We start from the raw sequence: 23049 nt of genomic DNA, 5'->3' as shown, positions 1-23049 counted from the left end.
GGAGTCCTGTGGGTTTTCATGGGGCTTAAAGCAGCAGAAGCGAACTCCCACCAACGTGATCGATGCATAAAACAAGGAAATTATAGAAAAGAGGGATGAGGAGAGAGGGGATAGAAAAGAGATTGATGGTTTGGGCAAATTTGAAGAGGAAAAAAAGAAAAAGAAAAAAATGTGCATACTTAAACATTAGCAAAATTCACCATCCAGTTGTATTCATTTGAACAGACATGAATAGTGCATTTTTAAAGCTGCACTGTGTAACTTATTGTGGAAAGCCAAATGGTCTTCAGTGAGATTTATTGCTTTGTCTGAAATGTCCCACAGTACGTCATCGAACAGATCTCCATGGAGACACTTGGCCACATTACTGATTTCCAGATTTGTGGAGTAGAAAGATAGGTGGAGTAGTAACCCCATTCACGGTTAGAATGCATGTCAAATGATACCGATATCGGTATTAGATCGAGACATCTTTATTGATACTTTGCAGATGATGTCTGGATTCCCTGGGCATGTAGGGAATCTAACTGAAAGCACTACTATGTCAGAAGCTCTGTTGCTCAAGCATTTGCATTTTTGCACAGTATGAGCAGAAAGAGCTGACATGGTTGGATCACAGTGTCAATAATCAATAACAAGCCTATATCATATTTAAGAGCATTGAAAAGTCAAACTAATTATCTACATTTGTTAATGAAATTTTAGATAATTTGTCTGACATTTCTAGCCAGGCTGGCGCCACCTAGTGCCTCCACTCAATTTCATTTCTCTCCAGCGACTACGTCAGGAATCAGAATACACTAGACGGTTTGCAAGAACCCTAGAAGTGCAAGACCAGGCACCAGCCAATCAGTGAAGAGATGAATCAGTGAAGCCATGACGTCAAACTCAAGCACCTGTCTGGGTCCCTTTTGTGGTACAGCACAACAGTAAACAAAGCAGTCGAGATGGATGTAGACAGAGCCACACATTCTGTGTTGGCAACGATTCCTGAGATCGAGGATTTAAAGCCGGAACAAAGAGAATGATTGTTGAATTTTATCAAGGGGAAAGATGTTATTGCCCTTCTTCCTAGAGGATTTGGCGCATTACATACCTCATGACCAAATAGCAGTGATTGGTTAAATTAAAAAACTACCCGCCTACCATCGAGCAAATGAATCTTAATGCTGCGAGGTCAGACGGTTTCCACGAAGTGAAACCAGCTGATGAATCAGGCTACGAAATTTCAGCTAAAATAAGGCAAAAATTATGTCTCAGATTCTTGTTTATGAGCAACATCTTCAAGACTTTTCATCCTTCAAATGACTATTGCTGTTTTAAATGGTTAATTGCTATGGTAACAGTACACATTTTTCATCACTCTGAAACCCATGGATAGGGGGGAAAAGTAAGACAAAATAAATACACTACAACTGCTACTACTACTAATCTTGACTGTCAAAACTTCACTAGAAGAGTCTTCTCAGACATTTCACTTGTATCGTGCTGTACGGAGAAGACATACAGCTGTAAGGACAGATGGATGCTCTCCCCAGAACAGCGCCCCCTACTGAGTCTGTCGCCCAGAAGTGATGACCCTGCTCCTCAGACTTCCTCCAGACGCTCTCTCCGGGGGGGCGGGGCCTGCTCAGACCTCCATGGGTTTCCACAGGCTGTCATGGGTGTGACTGTAAAATTCTATGGATATCCAACACAATCATGCCAAAATATGTACAAATTTAAAGCTGCACTATGTAACTTCTCTGGTTAAGGGCCCAGCACTTGCTTTTCTTTGTAGCGATAATGTTGCTTTGCCTGGAATACTCCACAATACGGCATTAAACCTATCTATTTTGCATTTATTGAATCAAATACTGTTTTTATAGCTCTGAAATACATTGGCAAACACGCATTCTTATTGTGTGAGGGATTGCCTCTCCACAGATCTGACCTCCATGAACAAAAAAGTTAAATGTCATACTGTGGAACATTCCAGACAAAGCCATAACATCTCCATAAAAACAGTTGGCTGATACTACTTGTGAAAAGTTGTAAACATATATTGGTATTTCTGTTCCTAATTTATTTATCACTGCAATATAATAATGTAATAATAAAAAAAAAACACCTATATTTGAAGTACATAATCAGTGAATACATTTTATTTAGCCTGAAGGTAGTTTAGTTAAGTGAAAAGTAACTACGTTTTATACTTTTTTTTACACAATTGGCATGAGTTGACTTAAATTGAATCGCACACTTATATTCATGGTTTCAGAGTAATGAAGAATTAGGATTGTCGCCACACTAATCAACAAAGTCCTCAAAATGAATAAACATGATTTTAATTTCATTTTGTGTTCCATTGTCCTCATTCACTTCCTCGATATAAATCTTGTTTATATGCACATAAATAGGCTTTTTCCATAGAGATGTCTGCCTCTGCCAAGCCCCGCCCCTCTGTACACTTTCGTATGAGCACACACACACACACACACATACACCAGTCACTCCCCATAGACCCACAGATCCAGAGCAGGTTTAACAGACCGCGTGAAGGGGAAGAGAGGGGGATTATGGGAAATGACACCAACATCAACCCAAACAATGTCTTAATCTCAGTCACACAATAGATCTGCTGTTTTTAAGACAAAGTGGCACGTTCTCGAGTCATAGATGAAAATACGCACTTTTAAAGCAGCTGTCAAAGCACCTGAGATCAGAGTTCATTTTGACAAGATTAATATTTTGTAGATTTTTCATGTTTTTAGTCTAGTTTTAGTTTTGGTCTAAAGCATAAGCCAACGATAAGATATATATTTCTAAAGTAAAATACCAAATAATAGCTGGGTTTCAATTAACCGTCGGGTCTCCTTTAAACGCCGGGTGCAGGTGTATATTTTGATAAATACCCGCCGGTTCCAAATAAACGCCAAGTCTGTATAGAGAGTAGCCTGTGCCAACACCCCCAGCAGTCATTCTGGCTTCTCAAACTCCCATTTCCCGTTTTTTGTTCTTTATTTAACCAAGATGTCATGATTAGTGCAGCGACACCATAAAGAGCATGATGTTTACAGCTTACACAGTAGCAGTTTGACTTCAGTTCAGTCCTGCTTTTACCAGACTTTTTGTGTGGTTTGGAATGGATAGACTATATTCTGTAGTGCTGTGTCTCATCACCCTCACCTTCACTGAAAAAGTGGCGGAACAGATGACGTCGCTGTGAAATCCCCATTTCAAAGTAAGGATGTAAAAAAGAATGATGGCGCAACATAGCGGCAGGAAATGGAAGCCGTTTTTAGGAGTTTTGGTAATATTACTTCAGTTTGGCAATTCAGAGGAAGCAGCAATGTCATCGTAGCTGCAGGAAAGTTGTGGCAAAGGGGCGAGGAAAGACAGGCGGCAGGAATCGTGTCGAGTAGTTGCCAGGCAGTCGTATAACAAAACTGTAAATTAGAGTCATATCGGTTAAAAGAATTTGAGTACCATATTTTGACAGTTTTTCTCAGATTTTTGTGTGGAAGGAATTAATCCCCTGCCCCAAATTACTGCCTGGTCTCAAATAAATGCCTGGTCTGTTATGTGACTGAAACAAATAAACACCCCGGCTATTATTTAGTATTTTACGGTATTTTTCCTATGATAAATTGTTTGGCATTGCTTCATGGGACAAAACGTTCCTTGTTCCTTGGAATTCATTCATGGTCTGATTTTTGGTTCAAGTATGATTCAATGAAAATATCTGTTCTAGTCAGCAAAAATATGACACTAACAAAAATGTTTTAGCCAATAAAATGAACATTGAAAAAGAATCGTATTTATGGAAAGAAAAACTAAAAAGTAGATTTTTATATTTAAATGTATTTATTCATATCTGCAGTTCATACAGACTGTGACAATCCAACACCAATCACATTCTCTTTTGTTTGATTTAATAGAGAGATTGGGTCATTTTGGCAAGGGCATGGATAGGACTGCATGTGTAATGAACTGAGTTTTAAGATCAAGATTGAGTCATTTCTAATCGTCTAGGATCTTGGGGTCTTTTTAATAGAGTGGTCCACAGCCAATCCAAAAATGTCAGTTAAGAGATGTGTTTTGGAGCTGCGTTCAGACATTCAACCAAGAAACGTGCCTATATTTTGTAAAGTGTGTATTGTTTATGCTCATATCGAAAGCCATTTTGATTTGCTTTCAGTAGCGGCAAATAAAATCGAAATAAAAATAGGGTTTGATCAGGGAGGAGGAAGAAGAGGAGGAGGAGCAGAAGAAGAAGAAAAAGCATAGACGGCTGAAAGAAAAAAAAAGCTGGTCATTTATCTGGTGATGAAAGGAGAGTGTCAGCAGCCTGGTCTAATGCCCCTCCTGAGATGACCTGTACTACAGTCAGCATGAGAGAGCGAAGAGAGAGAGAACGGGGGTAGAGGAGAGGAAAATGAAAGGATAAGAATGAGAGAAAGAAGAGAGAAGGAGAGAAAGGGAGAGGGGAGACACAACAGAGAAAAAAGAAAGAGTGTGAGAAAGAGAGGTGGCAAGATTGCGGGATAAGAGAAAAGGGAGAGAGGAGAGAAGGAAAGAGGGAAGTAAAAGCAGACAGACAGAGGAAGAGAGAGAGAGAGAGAGGCTATTATGTGAGTACTCTGCATAAATGGCTGAATGAGAATGACTAAGAGTGTTTTTGGCGTTTGCAGTTTGAGTGTGAGAAAATGCTGCGCTGGTGTTCACAGGATCATTTAAAGAAGCACTGGTCATAACAGAGAACAATGGACCACTTTAAGCATAAGAGATTAGAAAAAGACAAGCCAGAAACTTTTATATCTGCAAATACTTTTTATGTTTTATTACGAGCAGTGCTGGCTTCGATTAATGGCTGTGATGAGCTGTAAAACTGTTAACAACTTTTGGATTTAATGTTTTGTATCTTCACTGCAAAAAATTGAAGATGATATTTTATTTTGGTATTATTATTAATCTATTATTAGGGATGCACTGATATGATACTGGTAACCGATATTCTGAGTCGAGAGTAATAAAACTATTTTCTGGTAATTTAGTCAGCTCAGAAAGTCTCAGAAACTCTTATGGGTAAAAACGAAAAAATATTTTATCGGAAGTGCCTTTCGTTTAGACGGTGACGGCATTTTTGGGGCTTAAAAACGCAAAAATCTGAAACCACCCGCCAGAGTGGAAAAGTTGAGTACGCTCCGCCGTATCGTTTCCGTCTACACTGCCCAAGACCCAAAACTCTGGTCAGATCTGCTCACGTCGTGTACACGTTTACATCACATACATCACCACCTGTCCTGGCGTCACCACCTAGCTGTCTGGCATGCATACCCGATCTAATTCCACACACTTTTGTGTCACCGTATGCATGCAGATTTCCTCCTGAAAACGCTCGTTTAAACACGGAATAAAAAGTGAAAACACGACGCCACTTTTCCGTCTTCTGTTCATCATCATAAACGTAGCCCAAGTTCTGTAGTTACCAGAGAGATAAATAACAGGTCCTTAAAGGTTGTATAGAGGATTTTTTTAAGGGAAGAGAAATACAGCGACAGTCCTTGTGCGCATTCAGAATTACTGTTGAAGTGACCTGTCTAGAAGTAATTCAGCGACCGACGCGTCAGTTTTTAGACCCTTCGTCTGCTTCGGTCGCGCCATCGCTGGACGAGATCTCCAAGAATCACCTCAGTTTGGCTTTGCTCCTTTTCCTCTTCTCTTCTTCTTTCAGCGACCTCAAAAACAGACTTTCTTTTGCGGCGAACTGGTTGTGGATTCTCGTCCGACATCGCGACAAACTTTGTGCGAAATGCGAGGAAGCGACAGTTCGAAAAAGCCTCTAAGAACCGCTGCGTAAACCACGTAATCCCCGCGCTCCGACGAGTCAGTTATACTAGGGAATTTGATTGACAACCTAACAGCCAATAGAAAATGAGGGAGCCTCATTTTCTATTGGCTGATGTTTATCTGGCCTCACTACGTCCACAGTTGATAGATTTTTGTTATTTTTTTTTTTGGTCATCATAATTACAAAGCTGCTGCGTCTCTGTAATGGTATTTTAATCTTTCACTGACAGTTTGAAACTAAAAAAAATCCTCCATACAACCTTTAACACATTTGGATCAGTTTCTATTTACATGTTTAAATACATGTTTCCAGTCTCTGCTCTGGAATTGGTTGATATTGGATACTGGCAGATATATAAAGCTATAGTATCGGAATCGAGAGCTGGACCGGTGCATCCCTTTCTGTTTTGTTGTTGCTCCATTATATTTGTTCAATAGCAAAATGGAGAAGAAGATACTAATTCCATCAACAGGACCAGTATGATCTGATTGAAAGAACATTTACCGCTGAACTTTAAAACCCACTCACTATAAGCCGTGCGTATCATTGCGAGACAGACCCAATGCTTTAGCCGTCCAGTCGTACCAAGTCTTTAATATTTCTCCTGTTTTTCCATCTCTTATCTCTACCAAATGCAGATGTCTACATGATCACAGACAGTGCAGGTTGGGCTTAAATCCGGGCTGTCACAACTGCTCTGCGTGATTTGTGTGATCTGATACACGTTTGATAAAGTCTTTAAGGCCAGTCCACAGCCAGATGGAAACAACCATATGGAAGAAAAGTTAACTTGTTTTTGAGAATATTTTCTCCTCAGCATTTGTCCATGACTCCTATAGAAACAACTTACAAGTGACAGGCCAGGAAGGGCTAAGGAAATTACCTATAGATTGAGTTATAGCATGAAGTTGGGGCTTAGGAATGTATTTAATCATATTTTTTGTTGGGTTTTAGTTTGCAATCATATATAGATTAAAATGTCTGTCGTACTTGTAATATGATGCTTAACAGACATAATAGTTAAAATATTTAAAGGGGCCATATTATGTTAATGTGAAAACTATCGCTTCATGACATCATAAGGTGGAACGGGGCATTTTGGGGTTTGGAGATGTAGACAGACTAATAATGAAGGGTGTGAATGAAACTAAACACAACTCCAAGAATGTTTTTGAGGAGGTAACATGACTAAAAGCTCACAACGGTCAATTTTGCGTAATATAGGATCTTTAAATAAAAAACATCTTGTTATTTAGTTTTCTTATATTCCATTTCGTACCACGACTTGCATTACACTATTTGACCTGCTTGTATCCGTGAAGATATTATGACTTTGCCTGGAATGTTTCAAAGTTGGGCATTAAAGCTAGGTTCAGACTGCAGGGCTTAATGCTCAATTCGGATTTCTTTGTGAAATCTGACTTTCATTCACATTTCCAATTCATTTTGACTTGTATGTGATCTCCAATGTGAACTTAAATGCCCCAAAAGTGTCCCGCATGCGCATTGGAGGACACGACGACGTCAAAAGCAGCGAGTGTGCACCTGACAATTTTAAAGTTGCTGTCGTCCCAGATCCAGAAGATGTACAGTTTATTACTTTTAAGAGGGAGATTGAGAAGGACAAGGACGCGGTTTTTGGGCATGGAGTTCTGTGGGGCAGTGGCAGCAGCGTCCATGGAAAAGAACGTGTGGGGGCGGAGTCGCAGCCAAGAGTGGTGGGATTGCGATGTACTTTGCTGCTTCACTGACCCAGAGTTCATACATAATGACGAGAAGAACGTTTGTGTACATTTGTGGGCGCCTTCTTGTACCACTCTTGTGTACATGTCTTCGGCAGCCTATTTCAGTGAACAAATGTGTGGGCTGTATTAGCTGTATTACCTCGCAACAGATGCTTGTTATGACATGTAGGTTGGATGAATGCGACCTGGACGTTCAGAATAAAGTTGAATGTCAAAAGTTCGGATATGTATCGGGTTTAGGACCATGTATCTAAGTAGCCTGGGTCGCATTTGAAAAAAATCAGATCTGTGTCATTAAAAGATCAGATACAGGTCACATAATGGCAAAAAAATTTGATTTGGGTCACTTCCGGCTGCAGTCTGAAGCCTAAACTTATCCATCTTGCATTTACTCAATTCCATGTGTTTCTATTGCTCAAAAATACATGCATTTTCACTGTGAGCACGGTCGCCTCTTCACAGATCTGACTTGCAACTTGGTAAAGTAATAAAATTCCCAAGGAGACGAGAAGGTGGCAGACCCTAGGAGATAAAGTTACACAGCGCACCTTTAAAACACATATGTCTGCGTTTGTTAAAAGAACCAGATCATTATCTTTTGATTAACTTTCTGCATTCTCACATTTCTGGAAAATCTGACCTAACTTTTTTTTTAACAACCTTAAAATGAGGCCGATCCAGTTGGGAGCACCATGAGACCGGAAAGGTGGTAATAGCAAAACCAGCTACAGTTTCAGTATGGCTTTCCATTTTAATTAAAGTTGAATTAATCTTAAATACCCATGGCTCACTTCTATGTGTACTTCTGTGTATTGGTAAGGCCCATTCACTGATGACAACGTTTAAACCTGTCCAATGCGTTTGAGCGAAAAATTCAAACTGTATCGGCCCCTTAACATGGTCCAGATGTTAAAGCTAATGTACCCTTTGTCGATGATGTCACACGCACAGGTTTGGAGTGCACAGCTGTAATTGTCCGTTGCACCAGTGTAAAATGTGGGCTTGCGGTCAAACTCTAGCCCTGTATATTCCATCTCGTATTTCAATCCCGCGGTATGAAAATGTATGTGTGGGCTAGCTAGCAGGCGAGCATGTGTCAAATGCTTTACGGGCCCCGCTCTCTCCGTGAAATGAAGCTATGGCTTGGTACAGGACTGGTGCCAAGAATAAAGGAGGGAGATAGATACTGGTGAAGTAAAAGTACAAATAAAATATTAATACAAGTTTGATATAGTGTTGTTTTGTCAGTTGAAACATACCATGATGTTTCATTTTCATAGGCAGAAAATATACGGCTTATTCGGTTCAGTTCTGTATCTTTAGGGACATTTTCAGCAAGGATAGAGTACGATTTTTTCTTTCATGATTTTGCTTAATTTCAGTTTTATTTAAAGGTAGAGTATGTAACTTTCTGAAGGCGGCTCCTTCAAGATTCAATAGAAATAGAAACCATACTACTCTGTGGGGATATTTACCGTATTTTTTGGACTATAAGTCGCACTTTTTTTCATGGTCTGGGTGGTCCTGCGACTTATACTCTGGTGTGACTTATATATTAAAAATTTTCACACTGACAGCGGCAAGAGGGCGCTCTAGTCTTGTGTGCCAGTATTTGCTACTCCTATCATTCCTGTACCACTGTCACTTTGCACTGTACTGCACGTCTCCTACAAAAAGCGCTGCTGTCATGTCTGGGTGTGCCATGCAACTTTCCTGGAAGTCATTGGATCGACAAAGCCTGGACTTAAGTGACAATCGCTCCATTTACCTCCGGAGGTCGCGGAGTTGCTCAGAGGTGACACAGAGGATGAAGAATTCAATGGATTTAGTGATTTGGAGTGAGATGGAAAATTTGGTAAACTTGTTCTGTTCTGTTGTTTACGCTATAGGTATCTGAAGAACTGTTCATATGTTACATTAACAGCTTGTTATTGTCTATTCTATTGTTATTACTAGAACTTGCCTTTCAAAATGAAATGTCGGTTCCTGGTCTCTGATTTTATAAAATAAATTTCCCCAAAAAGTGCGACTTATACTTACTTTTTTCTTCTTCATTACGCATTTTTTGGCTGGTGTGACTTATACTCCAGAGCGACTTACAAATAGATCAAAAAATACAATATTTTTCCATAGACCATACTGTGGAAGATAAGAGCCAAACAAATAACATTACCACGGAGAGAACCAGAAAGCAATAAGGAGTCAGGTTTGCGGAGATGAGTGTAGAATGGGTTTGGTCCTCTTCTAGTCTTGGGTAAGTCCTGGTCTAGTCCTGGTTTAGTTCCAGGTTTAGTTCTTGTGTCCTGTTTTTGATGTGGTGATTGTGCAAGTGTGAACGCACTCTTAAACTCTCCATTGGTTTAACAATAGGCTAACTAAAAACAGTAGAATGCTTCCGTGTATGTTACCTTGTGGTTCTTGCCGTGTCTGTAGACCATCCAGTCTTCTCCGTTGGTGCTGACCTCCAGTTTAAAGTCAGTGACATAATAGGACTTCTGAGTCTCTTTGGAAATGGCTCCCTGTGTGGCGATCCCCGTGAGCACTTTGAGGACATGAAGATCCACCTGAGGAAAAGAAAGAGAACAGGTTAAGTAAAGGCTGGTTTATGTTTCAACACTGACTGGACTGTCATGCATTTAATGAGAGTGCGTACTTGGACCATTTTAATGTTGGTAAGTGTGTTTGGTGTAATTTTTTTATTTCAATAATCAATATTTTAAATGGATTTGAATAAATTAAATACAGTAAGTATGTTGAGCTGTCATTTTTATCTGTCCTCTCCTATAGTCTGGAGAAAGCAACACTCAAATTTCTGCAGACATTCAGAAATATTCACAAATGGTGGTACTTTTTGTAGTAGTTTTACTAGTTGTAATAGGCTGGTACAGGAAAAGTAAAGCAAAATGATTTAGTGCAACAGTTAAATGCTGAAAGTAGCAAAAATAGAAATAAATGCATAGATGAATCACCTGTCTACTAGCAAAGATTTATATTATAAATGCTATTCAGTGGGTTTCTCATCTTTGTATGGGTTTGTGTGTCAAACTTCACACTCACTTAATGTTTTTACAAACTTTTTTAACAAGAACTTCTACTTGCACACCAGTATATGTTTTACAATGAATAACATTTAATGACTTATGCCTTGATTAATGTGACTCTGATTAATGTTCCTCGTCTGTATGTAACCCCGGTTCTTAGCTCCTTAATCTGGGATGTCTCCTCTCACCTCTCCTTGTGTCCTCTGCCCTTGGCCCCTCCCTCCTCTGTGTGTCCGTCTCTGCTCAGGTCGATATAATGACCCAGGGCTCATTTTCATTTCCTCGCATACAAACCAATCAGGCTCACCCGCCCTCAAAGTGCATGTTTCGCTACGTGGACGGCATAATGCAAGCTTTAACAAGGATGTAAGGATTAAACGCATTGAGGTATTGGATAAGGTTTTTGTTGATTCAGATTACTTTCAGTTTTTTGTATATATTGTTATATACTGAAAAATAAAAATGACTTGCAGTGTAGATAGTAGTGACCTAATAATAAAGTTCCATAATATGAGTCTAAACAGTCAGAATGTCTGTCTTTAAAATATTAAGGAAAGGAGCAATCTAAGCAAGAGCAAGATTAAACCAGGCCTAAACAAAGACTAAACCAGGACTAAATCAATACTAAACTAGAACTAAACCATAATAAACCCAGGACTAAACCAGAACTAAACCATAGTTAAACAAGCCAGGATTTACCCAGCATTGAACAGGGACTAATTCAGGATTTAACCATATCCAAACTCGGATTAAAATAGGACTGAAGTAGCTGTCAATATGGACAAAACAAGTCAATATAACTGCACAAAGATTTGACACAAACCAGAACTAAACCAGGACTAAACCAAGTATTATCCAAGACTAAACCAGGACTAAATCAGACCTAAATCAGGACAAAACAAGTCAACATGTAACACAATAATCTGATATAACCAGTACTAAACCAGGACCAAACCAGGACTAAACCAGGACGGAACCATAACTAAGTCCAGACTCAACCAGGCCTAAACTAAGACTAAACCAAGACTAAACCATAATAAACCCAGGACTAAACCAAAACTAAATCAGAGCTAAACCAAGACTAAAGCAGGACAAAAGCCAGGACTAAACCAGCAATGAACAGGGACTAATTCAGGATTAAACCATATCTAAACCAGGATTAAAACAGGACTAAACCAGCTCTCAATCTAGACAAAACAAGTCAATATAACAACACAAAGATTTGACACAAACCAGAACTAAACCATGACTAAATAAAGTCTAATCTGAGACTAGACCAGGACTAAATCAGATCTAAATCAGGACAGAACAAGTTTTGATATAACCAGGACTAAAGCAAGGTTAAACCAGGACAAATTGAAACTCAAAACGTCTCTTTAAAAATACACCTTCTTTACTATTCCACTGGTTTGTACTTGTATAACAGCCTCTCCCCCTTAAACCCCACCCGGCCTCGGTGCTATGATGAGCAGATCATGTGCAGCGTGATTAGCAGTCACCAGGAGAACAGGCAGGTTGTCGGATCAATCACAGCCTGATCAATTATCGGTGAATGTAAATGACCTCGATCAAAGGAAGGCTAAGCTGTCTGCTGCCTCCACACCACAATACTTCTCAATACCTCCGTCACAATGTATTACTTATACAATATAGAATACAAGTACTTCGGGTAACAAAAGGAAGTAATAAAAATGCTGTAGTAGTGGCAGGAGTGGTAGTACTAGTAAAGGTTGTTGTAATAATTGTAGCAGTACTTTTCATTTTAATGGACCCCTATTGAAGTGAATGTTTCATCATCTCTAAATCAGTTTATTTAGTAGTAGGATGACATACAGTTTTTGTGTGTAAAACAAAGATGAATACAATAAAAATGAAAAATAAAAAATATTTCATTAATCTTAAAATATTTTTTGTGGTTTTTACTCTATAGTGGCAAAAGTTGGATTGTTGTAGTAAAAAAATAAGAGTATAAATAATGTTTAAATAATGTGTAGTGCGACTTCACTTTTTAAGCAGTAGGAAATAAATGCATGTACAGGGAAAATACGTTTATGTTATTATAGTAGTAGTCGTCAGAGGTGGGGACTTGCAAGTTGTGACTTGGACTCAAGTCAGACTTTTTAGGACTTGAGACTTGACTTGATAAAATGGGCTAAGACTTGAGACTCGACTCGGACTTGAGGCCTGTGACTTGAGAAGACTTGATGCTTCTCCTAAAAATATATATGTTTTTAGAAAATACTTTTCTCTTTACAGTTGATACATGCGGTGATGAATTTTAAAGGACCAAACTGGAACATGCCCCTCCAACTTCTTTCTTTGTTACTTTGGATGTAACTGAAATACTGTGAGATGGTATCATCAAATGTACTACAGTAATTTAAAGTATAATACAGAGGGGACTACAAAGAAAATGATTCTTCATTACAAAATAACTTATTATAAGTTATTTAGCACTTTTAAATCTTAATTCTTTCTATTCTGACCATAATAATTCACACTAAGATCTTGTCAAAACATTTAAAAAGGAAAAATTTGCATTTCTACAACTCTTATACAAATACTCGTATAGAAATATACCATGATTTTTTAAGTAAAATGTTGTTTAAAACTCTGGTTTAAAGACTTGAAATGATTTGAAGCTCAAAGCAGACAACTTGCCTGTCTTTGACTTGAGACTTGACACAGATTTGAGGTCAAAGACTTAAGACTTACTTGAAACTTGCAAAACAACAACTTGGTCCCACCTCTGTAGTAGTAGAAGTAGTAGTAGTAGTAGTAGTAGTAGTAGTAGTAGTAGTAGTAGTAGTAGTAGTAGTAGTAGTGGTAGTAGCAGTAGTAGTAGCAGTAGTTAGTAGTAGTAGTAGTAGTAGTGGTGTTCTAGCAGTAAAAGTAGAAGCATTAGTAGTGGCATTGACAGAACTATATCACAACTAAACTAGAAACATACAAGACTATGAAGTGATCCAAGACTTGTTGACTGTGTAGTTGTAGTAACAGTATGCATATTTTGTACGTGTCCCTTACTCCCAGTGTAAATCTAAGCAGTACAGAATGAGAGCACATATGGCTGAGTACATATAATAAATGTCGTGCGTAGTAACTTTTCATTTGGCTCTAACACTGATGCAGCCCTGATTGCTTTAGGAGCACAGCAATAAGAGAAGCAGCCACTGTCACTACTGCAGACAAATACAAGGCAAGCACAAGATGAGAAAGTCTCCACTCTTGGTTATAACATTTATTCTAGTCCAATGGAGCTGTGGAGACCTGTAGATTAATCAGAACCAGTTGTACGTGTGTGTTTGTGTGTATGTGTGTGTGCGTGTGTGTGTTGTTGTGTGTAGTGAGTACCACTTGGGCGCAGTAGCGAGCACCGGGGGAGGTAAAACGCAGCATTTGTTATCTGTCAGCGAGACAGGTGTTTTAGATTACTTCCTCCACACACACACACACAACACATACACACACATATACACACACACACACACGCACAAACACACACAAACCGCCGGGCCTCGCTTAGGGCCGGCCACAGATCCAGCAAGACAACTAATCGATAGTCCGCGACCGAGCTACAGATGAGAGGCAAGGGGTGAGAGAGAGAGAGAGAGAGGAGAGCAGAAGAGAAAGAAAGAGAGATAAGAGAGAGAGAGAAAGAGAGAGAGAGAGGAGGAAAAATGATGGAGAGAGAGTGGAGAGAAAGAGAGAAAAGCAGGTAGATGAAGTAAGGATGTGCAGAGAGAGAGACAGAGAGAGAGAGGTCGAGGGTGGATAGGAAAAGGAAGATGAAAAGGAGAACAGAGGTGGGGAGAGGAAGAGGAAGGGGAAGCAAAAGGTTAGTGAGAGGGGGCAAAGAGATGAGGAAAGAAAGAGGTTGGAGATAAAAAAGAGTAAATAAGGGGGTAGAGAGACAAAAGAGAGAAAGGCGAGATGAGGAGGAAAAGAAGGGAGAGAGAATAGATGAGGAAGAGAAGGAGAGGGAGGAAAGAGAGTTAAGTGAGCCTTCCTGTAGCCTCAGAGTGATCCATCACAGAGCTGTTAGAATAAGCCCTCACACAGACAGTATCCATCCACTGGACCACACCACGAAACAGGACCAAAATTCTTTCAACTTTTTTTTTTCTTCTTTTTTTTTCCCCAAAGGGCCCATATTACACCACTTTCTGATCTCATCACAAACCTACTCGATCAGAGCATTTTGAGCTTTGGATAGACTAAATTATTAAGAATTATTTAAACATGCATGAATGAAACAAAACAAAACTCTGGGTATGTTTTCGAGGAGGTAACATAAAGGCTACGTTCAGACTGCCGGGCATAAGGATTTTGTGAAATTAGATTTTTTTTGAGAGGTCGTTCACGTTTCCAATTAAATGCAACTTGTATGTGATCTCCAGTGTGAACTTTAAATGCCCCAAAAGTGTCCCGCATGTGCTTGTTTCCCAAAATACAGTCCAGTTGTTCATAAAATGGCCAGGTTACACGTCCACGGCCGCTTGGTTTGTTTGAGTCTTTTGCCTCTTTGTATTTGACTCGCAGACTCTTTATTTTTCGTTGACATTGGAGCCAGGACCATCTGTAGCCACGCTCGGCTATTTCTTGTCACCATTCCAATTTGGCCTGAATACAGCGATCCCCCCAAATATGAATTAACTCGCTAACCTCGCTTTCCCTCCATAGACTAGACTCCGAGCCTGACGTGTAGGTGGGATGAATGCGACCTGGCCGTTCAGACTGAAGTCGCAAAATGTCAAAAGATCAGATTTGTCTCTGTTTTCGGAGCACATATCCAAGTGGTCTGCGCTGCATTTGAAAAAATCGGATCTGTGTCGTTCAGACTGTCATTAAAAGATCAGATCAGCAGTTTGTCACATGGTGAACTACGAGAAACAGGTTTGACAGCCGGTGAGCTGCACATGACTTGTAAACACTAACTACAGGGGTTATTTGGGACATTTCGGCGACGAGAAGTCAGGGAGAAGAGCGGAGCAGGGAGAGAGGAGAGAGAGAGAGGAGAGGGGAGCGGTGCGCGGAGATTCCGTGCCCGTAGAAGTGAGGAGAGGGGAAGAGCAACGGGCAGCGGGGACAGGAGTAGGAAAGGGAGCAGAGAAGGTTGCAGTTCAGTGCGAATGAACTAGCTACAAACGCAGCAGCAAGCGGACTTTTCTTTGCCTTGAAAATGTTTTCAGACATAGCCTTTCGTGTCCTGAAAAACGTTTGACTAGCTCTTGATAAAGTACGTCATAATAAGCAGAAGTTACCTGTCCAGGATAATTGGCGACCAATGTCAGTCTTTAGACCTTCTGCTTCATCGCGCCAAATGACCAAGAATCACCTTAGTTTGGCTTCGCTGCTTTTCCCTTGTCTTCTTCTTTCAGCGACCTCAAAAACGGACTTTCTTTTGCGGCTAACTGCTCCTGGATTCTTGTCTGCCATGCAACAAACTTTGTGCTAACTGCGAGGAAGATATAGGTCAAAAAAAGCCGCTAAGAACTTTGCATTGGTGGAGTAAACAATTGTGCGTCTTGCGTCTGTGGACTGCGTGACAGGCGTACGTAAACCTACCGGCGGCGCGCAGCAGGTTTACGCTAGAAACGTAGGGAGTTTGATTGATAGCCTGTCAGCTAACAGATAACGAGGCCGTTCGTTATCTATTGGCAAATTTTAGTGGCCCCAGTTTGATGAATTTATTCATCAAGCTAATAATGCTATCATTGATTTTTTTTAAAAGATCAGATACAGGTCACATAGGGGTGAAAAATTTGGATTTGGGTCACTTCAGGCTTCAGTTTGAACATAGCCTATGAGATGCCTTAAAGCTCATAAGAGTCAATTTTGTGTAATATAAGACCTTTAAGAAACAAAACAATGCATATGCAATTTTGCACAATGAGCCTAATTTTCTTTGGTCATTAGTCCCTTTGTGAGTTAATTTAAGCAAAGAATTATTTTTTGACACAATAATACATTCCTGTGTTCTAAAGTGTGTGTTAAAACCCCAATTTGTAATATACTAGTGTCTTTTTTGGTCACTTTTTGGGTAATTTTTGGGTATCTGATGTAAAATATTTGGCAAATCAGTATCCCATTCACAACTGTTACCTTAGAAGCAAACTATTTTATTTTATGTGGTTGTTTTGGACGTTTTTGAATGTTTTCTATTGCACCTTTGAGCTTCTTGCACACGTTTTCCAATGTGATTTTAACTACAAATGGCAAGTAACTCAACCTAACCTATTTAGTAAGTAATATCTGCAGTAATATTTGCAGTAAATGCTATATTTGAAATCTTACGGGTCACAGCTGAGTCTTAGCTCTGTTTCACGTGTGGCCAGACCATAAAGCTGGGGATTAATAAAATGTCTCACAACGGCAGCCAAAGTAACCCATAAAATACAGCTATAATAAAGTTAAGATTCATGACCTGTGAAGCTGGCTCCTACGCCCATGTGCAGGCATTCTGAAAGGTCCTATATTACACAAAATGGATTCTTGTGAGCTTTAAGATATGTTAGAATATTGTTACCAGCTCACAAAGTTACCTGGAGTTGTGCTTTGCTTCATTTCTATTTGATTAATCTTGATTTATTAGTTTGTCTACATCTCCAGAGCTCAAAATGCTCCTTTCCACCTTTGATCCTATGAAGCGGTAGTTCAAGTTAACAACGACCATTCTAAGATGGAGTTTGCGGGGGTCAGGAGGGTCACTGCCCCCCCAGTGGATGAAATATGTCACGACATTGAATCTATAAAATGGATAATTCAAATAATTACTTTAAAAAATGTATTAATATTTTAAAAATGTCAATAAAACAAAAAGGTTGTATGAAATAAATATAAATCCTAGTTTGAACCAGGAATGAACCAGGACTAAACCTGGACTGAACCAGGACTAAACCAGGACTGAACCAGGACTAAACCAGGACTGAACCAGGACTGAATCAGGACAAAACCAGGACTAAACCAGGACTAAACCAGGACTGAACCAGGACTAAACCAGGTCTACACTAGGTCTAAACCAGGACTGAACCAGGACTAAACCAGGTCTACACTAGGTCTAAACTAGGACTAAACCAGGACTGAACCAGGACTGAACCAGGACTAAACCAGGTCTACCCTAGGTCTAAACCAGGACTAAACCAGGACTGAACCAGGACTAAACCAGGACTGAACCAGGACTAAACCAGGACTGAAACAGGACTGAACCAGGACTTGTGCAATAAATATGTGTGAATGAAAGAAAACACAATTTCAGATATTTTTTTGGTGAGGAAACAAAAACAGATCAGGAAATAGATGAATAATACAAAAGAAAAAATACAAACAATACAAAAATAAATGAAGAAATAACCCAGTCAGCATTTTTTTTTTCTAAAGGTCAGCTGCTTGTTAAAAGAGAGCAGCCAGAAGAGTCACAAAGTTTAAAATCAAGTGTATATTTACTGATAAATTTTTTTATTTACTTCTATGTTTATTGTAGTTTTTGAGAAGTACTTGTTAATACTTATAACATGCTGAAAACCACCTCTCAAAAATAGAAGCGTCTGTTGAATCCCTCCGTAAATAGCATCCTAATGAGAGATTTAGGCAGCACACGTGGCTATAAGCAGACGCTCCCACATAACTGAGGAGTGACTGTACAAATGAATGCAGACGCAGTTATCAGAGATGCATCCACAGCTGTTTACAAGACCGCAGCCTGTCTGTCACATGACCCGTCACATGACCCCACTCCCACTAACACATGGAACAGCAGGAGAAATCCAAGTCGTTTTTACAAGCAATAAACCCCACGACGCTATCCAAAATCTTTCAGTGATGGTGCTAACTTTCAACCTTCATTCTCACAACATAACTATCTTGTCTAGATAATCATATTCTGCATTCAAAAATAACTGTCAGTGCTTGTTTTAAAGGGCCCATATTAGTCTTTTCTGATCTTTGTTATAATGTTGTTTTCTCATCACAAACAAACCTGGAGTTAAAAGCACAAATCCTGTATATTTAGGCTGAGTTATTCTCTCAAACTGAATGGTAAATCACACATTTTTATGTAGCACTTTTCTACCTTCAAGGCACTCAAAGCTCTTTCACACACACATTCATACACTGAAGAAAAAAAACACTTGTAAGATTTACTAGAAAAATTCCTCATAACAATTTGCACTAGCACTTTTGAAGTAAATTTTACTGTTGAAATATCAGGTACAATTTACTTATCAGTATTAAGTAAAATGCACTTAATCACCACAATTAAATCACAAATTAGTTAGTCATATTTATGTGAAAACATTATGTAAAATATATAAAATACTGTCATAATTAATTGCATAGCTGTGATGAAATAAGTAAGTCTTGAAATGTATAATATTTATTGATGTATAATAAATGGTCATTTTTTATACAGTGCTTTGGGTTAACTGTGGGAGCTGGAATCGCACTGCCAACCTGTGGGTTAGTGGAACTGACTGCTCTACCAATGAGGAACATTCCAGGCAAAACATTAACATCTGTGGAGTTTGGATAATGTGCCTTTAACTTCATTTGCAAAAAAGGAAATAAAGTTAAGGAAATTAAATTAAAAGAAATTCAAATTCAACCCCATAAAATTCCAGTTTCCATCAAACTATAAGCAAATGTCTACAAAATAACTCCTTGACAGTTTTGATTGTTTCTTCCTATCTGAAAAACATTGCTATTTTGTCAAGATAACTCCTACGCCAATACACTGTTTAGACATTTTAGCATAGATTCTTTACAATCTTTGAGCACCCAACTTTTCACCCCACACGCCCAGAGCCACCCTAAACTTGTGTATTGATTCATGTTATGTAAATTCCTTGGTGTCAGCAGATTTGGGCGCTTTTGGAGGGGCGATCGGTCAGCTGCGGTGAGAGGTGAGAGAGGAAGGATGTTGTGGAGAGTGATGGGACCTTGGCCGCGTCCTGCCCGATTGGCCTCACTCTTTTCCGGTGTGGGCGGCCCTGAATCAGGCCCCTGTGGATCTCCCCTCTGGAGCTCTCCACAACTCTACTACTATACTGCAGTTTATACACTGCTACTTTCTGTCTGCCTGACACTTTTAGATACAGGTGCTAGCTTAAACTTAGATACATAGTGTAATATAAAGTTTGTATCTGATTTTTACATTTGTTACAACTGGGAAAGACATATAAAGTTAAGTTTGTGGCAATGGTCCAAACACACTCCTGCATCCCAATTTTTCACCACAATGAGTTTCTAAACAGACTTTCTTTCACAACTTTCAGAGGGCAAAACAGCATTTCAGCATTATGGTAATGCTAACAACAACTAGCCTGTTGGCTCTATATATATACTTGATTAAAGGCACACTATGTAACTTTTCTGGGAGAAGGTCCATCACCTGTTTATCTTGATGGAGAGGCTTTTTTCTTTACTATTCATTATTATTGTGAGTGACCTCTTCACCTTATCTCTAAGGGAGCGCCCAGTCACCTTGCGAAGGAAACTCATTTCGACTGCGTGTATCCACAATCTTGTCCTTTCGGTCATTACCCAGAGCTCATGAGGGAAGGAACGTAGATTGACTGGTAAATTGAGAGCTTTGCCTTTCGGCTCAGCTGTCTCTTCTCCACAACGGTCTGATACAGCGACCGCATCACTGCTGACACTGCACCGATCCACCACTAGCTCAATCACACGGGAGGAGCTCGGAGTAGAGCCGCTGCTCCTTCACATTGAGAGGAGCCAGCTGAGATGGCTCAGGCATCTGTTCCGGATGCCTCTTGAGCTCCTTCCATCTGGTCAAGTTACAGGTCAGATCTGTGGAGAGGTGACCCCACACAGCAATGCAAGTGTTTAAAGGTATTTTTTGCAATAAAAAGTCCAAGAATTGAATGAATGCAAAATAGATGGGTTTGAAGCCATACTGTGGAAGATTGCAAACAAAGAAAACTCATATCTATGGAAGTTACATAGTGCACCTTTAAAATATTTGATATATATTATGATATCAGTTTGTCTTTAAAAATATACACAATTGAGTATGTCTCTTTAAATGTAGTTGTGGGTATTTTATCATTAATTTAAGAGTTAGTCTGTTGCTCAAGGATTTGTTTTCATTTCATTTAATAAAGTTTTCACTGACTGGTTTCAGTAATGTGTTGCTTATTTCAATCAAAATAATTTCTTTTGGTTTTATTTTTAAGTCAAAGTCTTTTTAAGAGAAGCATATTTTATTATTTCACTAACAAATATTATTTAGTTCTGAAATTAGATGATTATATGAAACCAATCTGAAAGATCTTGAAAATATAAAACCACCAAATGCCTAGAACCTGATTTGTGCCCTATGAGCATAGACGTTCTACAATTTACAATAAAAACATACACATTTTACCCTAAAACAACAACAACAAAAAAGGTAAATGTTATGGTTACTGAATTTGTTGTTCAAGAATTATTTTTTTCAAGTTATTTTTGACTAGTTTCAATAATTGTTTTCTTTGGAGCAAAATCAACCACATGATAAGATTTTTTTTTTTTTACCACCACTGACAACAACTTATTTTTTGCTGAAATTACAGAAAATATTAAAACCCAATCAGAAGGATCTTGGTAATAGTAGTGAAAAATTCTGAACAACAGTGAAAACAACCCAAATCATGATGAATATTTGCAGAGGGAAATATGGACTCCGTGAAGTAAAATCCTTTCTTGCTACTGCTCTGCTTATCCTCGAAGCACAGATATCATATGAGAGCTTGAATAAGGAACATAGCAAACTTCTTTGAGGAGTGGCCATCAAATAAAATTCATGGATTTGCTAACCCTTTGCAGCTGGGGCCAAAGTAAAGTAATAAAATGTGCATATAATATAGTTTAGATTGATGGTCTGTGAAGCTAGCTCCCATATCCATACGCAGTAATTCTTCAAGTTAGATTTGATTTATTATCGTACTGCATTTGCTGGAAAAATTGGGTTTAAAAGTTTGGAAAAGTAGCAAAGTTTCCCATATGGACTCTCTGGGTAATTTCAAAGCTGGGCAGTAATTAAGCTTGTTATAAAAGAATGTCGTCTTTGGGAATTGAAGGTACAGAAAGCGAAGTAAAATACATAACACTGCTATTGAATTGTATTTTGATAACCCTTCTATTGGTTTTCAGTGGCATGTTAAGTCAAATGCCCAGAAACAAGAAGGAGCAATCTGATCTAGTCTAAATAAATTATGAGTGGGCTAAGTATAATTACCTATAGCTCAATAGAATATGGATAAAATTTAAAGGAACAGTCCGGAATTTTGGACATAGGACCTCATTTCCTAGTTAGAACGATAAACTAGTTCATTTTTGTAACTATGAATGAACGATTAACTCTAAACAATTATGAAATATGAACGAACTGGTTCATTTTGAACTTTGTGAACTGAACTTTGAACTAGATCATGTAGAAAATGAACTTTTCCAACACAGCCCAGCACCTACAACACCAGCAAAATAAAATTCCGCTGCTGCTGAGAAAATTGTCCCTCAACATGCGACAATTCATGCAATACAAGGTTAGTTTTATTTCAATCATTATTCTATCAACACAGACATTTACATCGACAGTCTGGTGTAATAATTGTTTTGCTTCTGGTGCTTTGTGGAGTGGGTAAGACTGTTTTTAGTGGCAGGAAATGAGGTCCTACGTCCAAAATTCCAGACTGTCCCTTTAAATAAGGATAGTAAGGATATTCTAGACACACCACTTTTTAATGCGTATTTAATAGAGTACTTTTACGTGTCAGATGTTTTTTTATGCAACACAATTCCTTTCATATTATCCACGATTAGAAACGTCACAATCAGTACAGACTTCAGGACTTCAGGACCTATTTATTACCCTTTTCCACTGACTTGCATATCTTGGCTTTTGACTGGCTGTGTTTACATGCACATCAAAATCTGATCATTACCTAATTTCTGGTGTTATCTGATGATGAAATTATCCGATTATTGAAATGTCATTCAATGAGTTACTTCTGATGTGAATAGTTTGATTTCTTTATGCAAAAACTCGTGGCAAAGACAAAAATGAAAGAGAAAATGTTAAAGATTGAAGAGTTATGTTAAAGTTCAAAAATCAAATGCAACAGTAACTCTAAAAATCCATTGATTCACTGACACGTGTCCCCAGATGTTTTGAACACATGCCAAAAATCAGATCCAATTATTGGGTTATCTGATTATCCTAGTAATCTGATTTCTGCTGGTCATGATATACACTCTGTACACACCATTTTGCTTAGGTATAACTTTTTGGCCTGATGGGAGATAAAAAGTTGGAGAAGCCGGATGCCCTTGGAAAACCTCCATAGATCCTCTCCTGTTTACACTAGTCTGAACATGGTCTGCGTGTCTTGGGGTTGTGTGAATATAACGCTCTCTTCCTCTCCGCAAAGAC

The 23049-nt window shown here is 38.9% G+C and overlaps 1 protein-coding gene across 1 annotated transcript in view; it reads right to left on the bottom strand.

Annotated features, from left to right (window-relative positions):
• Positions 1-23049, bottom strand: part of LOC110156118 (neuropilin-2-like) — a 206409-nt gene that overhangs the window by 94974 nt on the left and 88386 nt on the right. The window contains exon 7 of the mRNA XM_055152527.1: positions 9987-10142. Within this exon, the coding sequence (XP_055008502.1) occupies positions 9987-10142 (156 nt within the window). The remainder of the gene's footprint in view (positions 1-9986; positions 10143-23049) is intronic.

The sequence above is a fragment of the Boleophthalmus pectinirostris genome, unplaced genomic scaffold (assembly GCF_026225935.1).
Source record: "Boleophthalmus pectinirostris isolate CB_2022bp ecotype Guang Dong unplaced genomic scaffold, ASM2622593v1 HiC_scaffold_1, whole genome shotgun sequence".
In the NCBI taxonomy this organism is placed as follows: Eukaryota; Metazoa; Chordata; class Actinopteri; order Gobiiformes; family Gobiidae; genus Boleophthalmus; species Boleophthalmus pectinirostris.
This window is presented reverse-complemented; position numbering and strand designations above follow the sequence as displayed.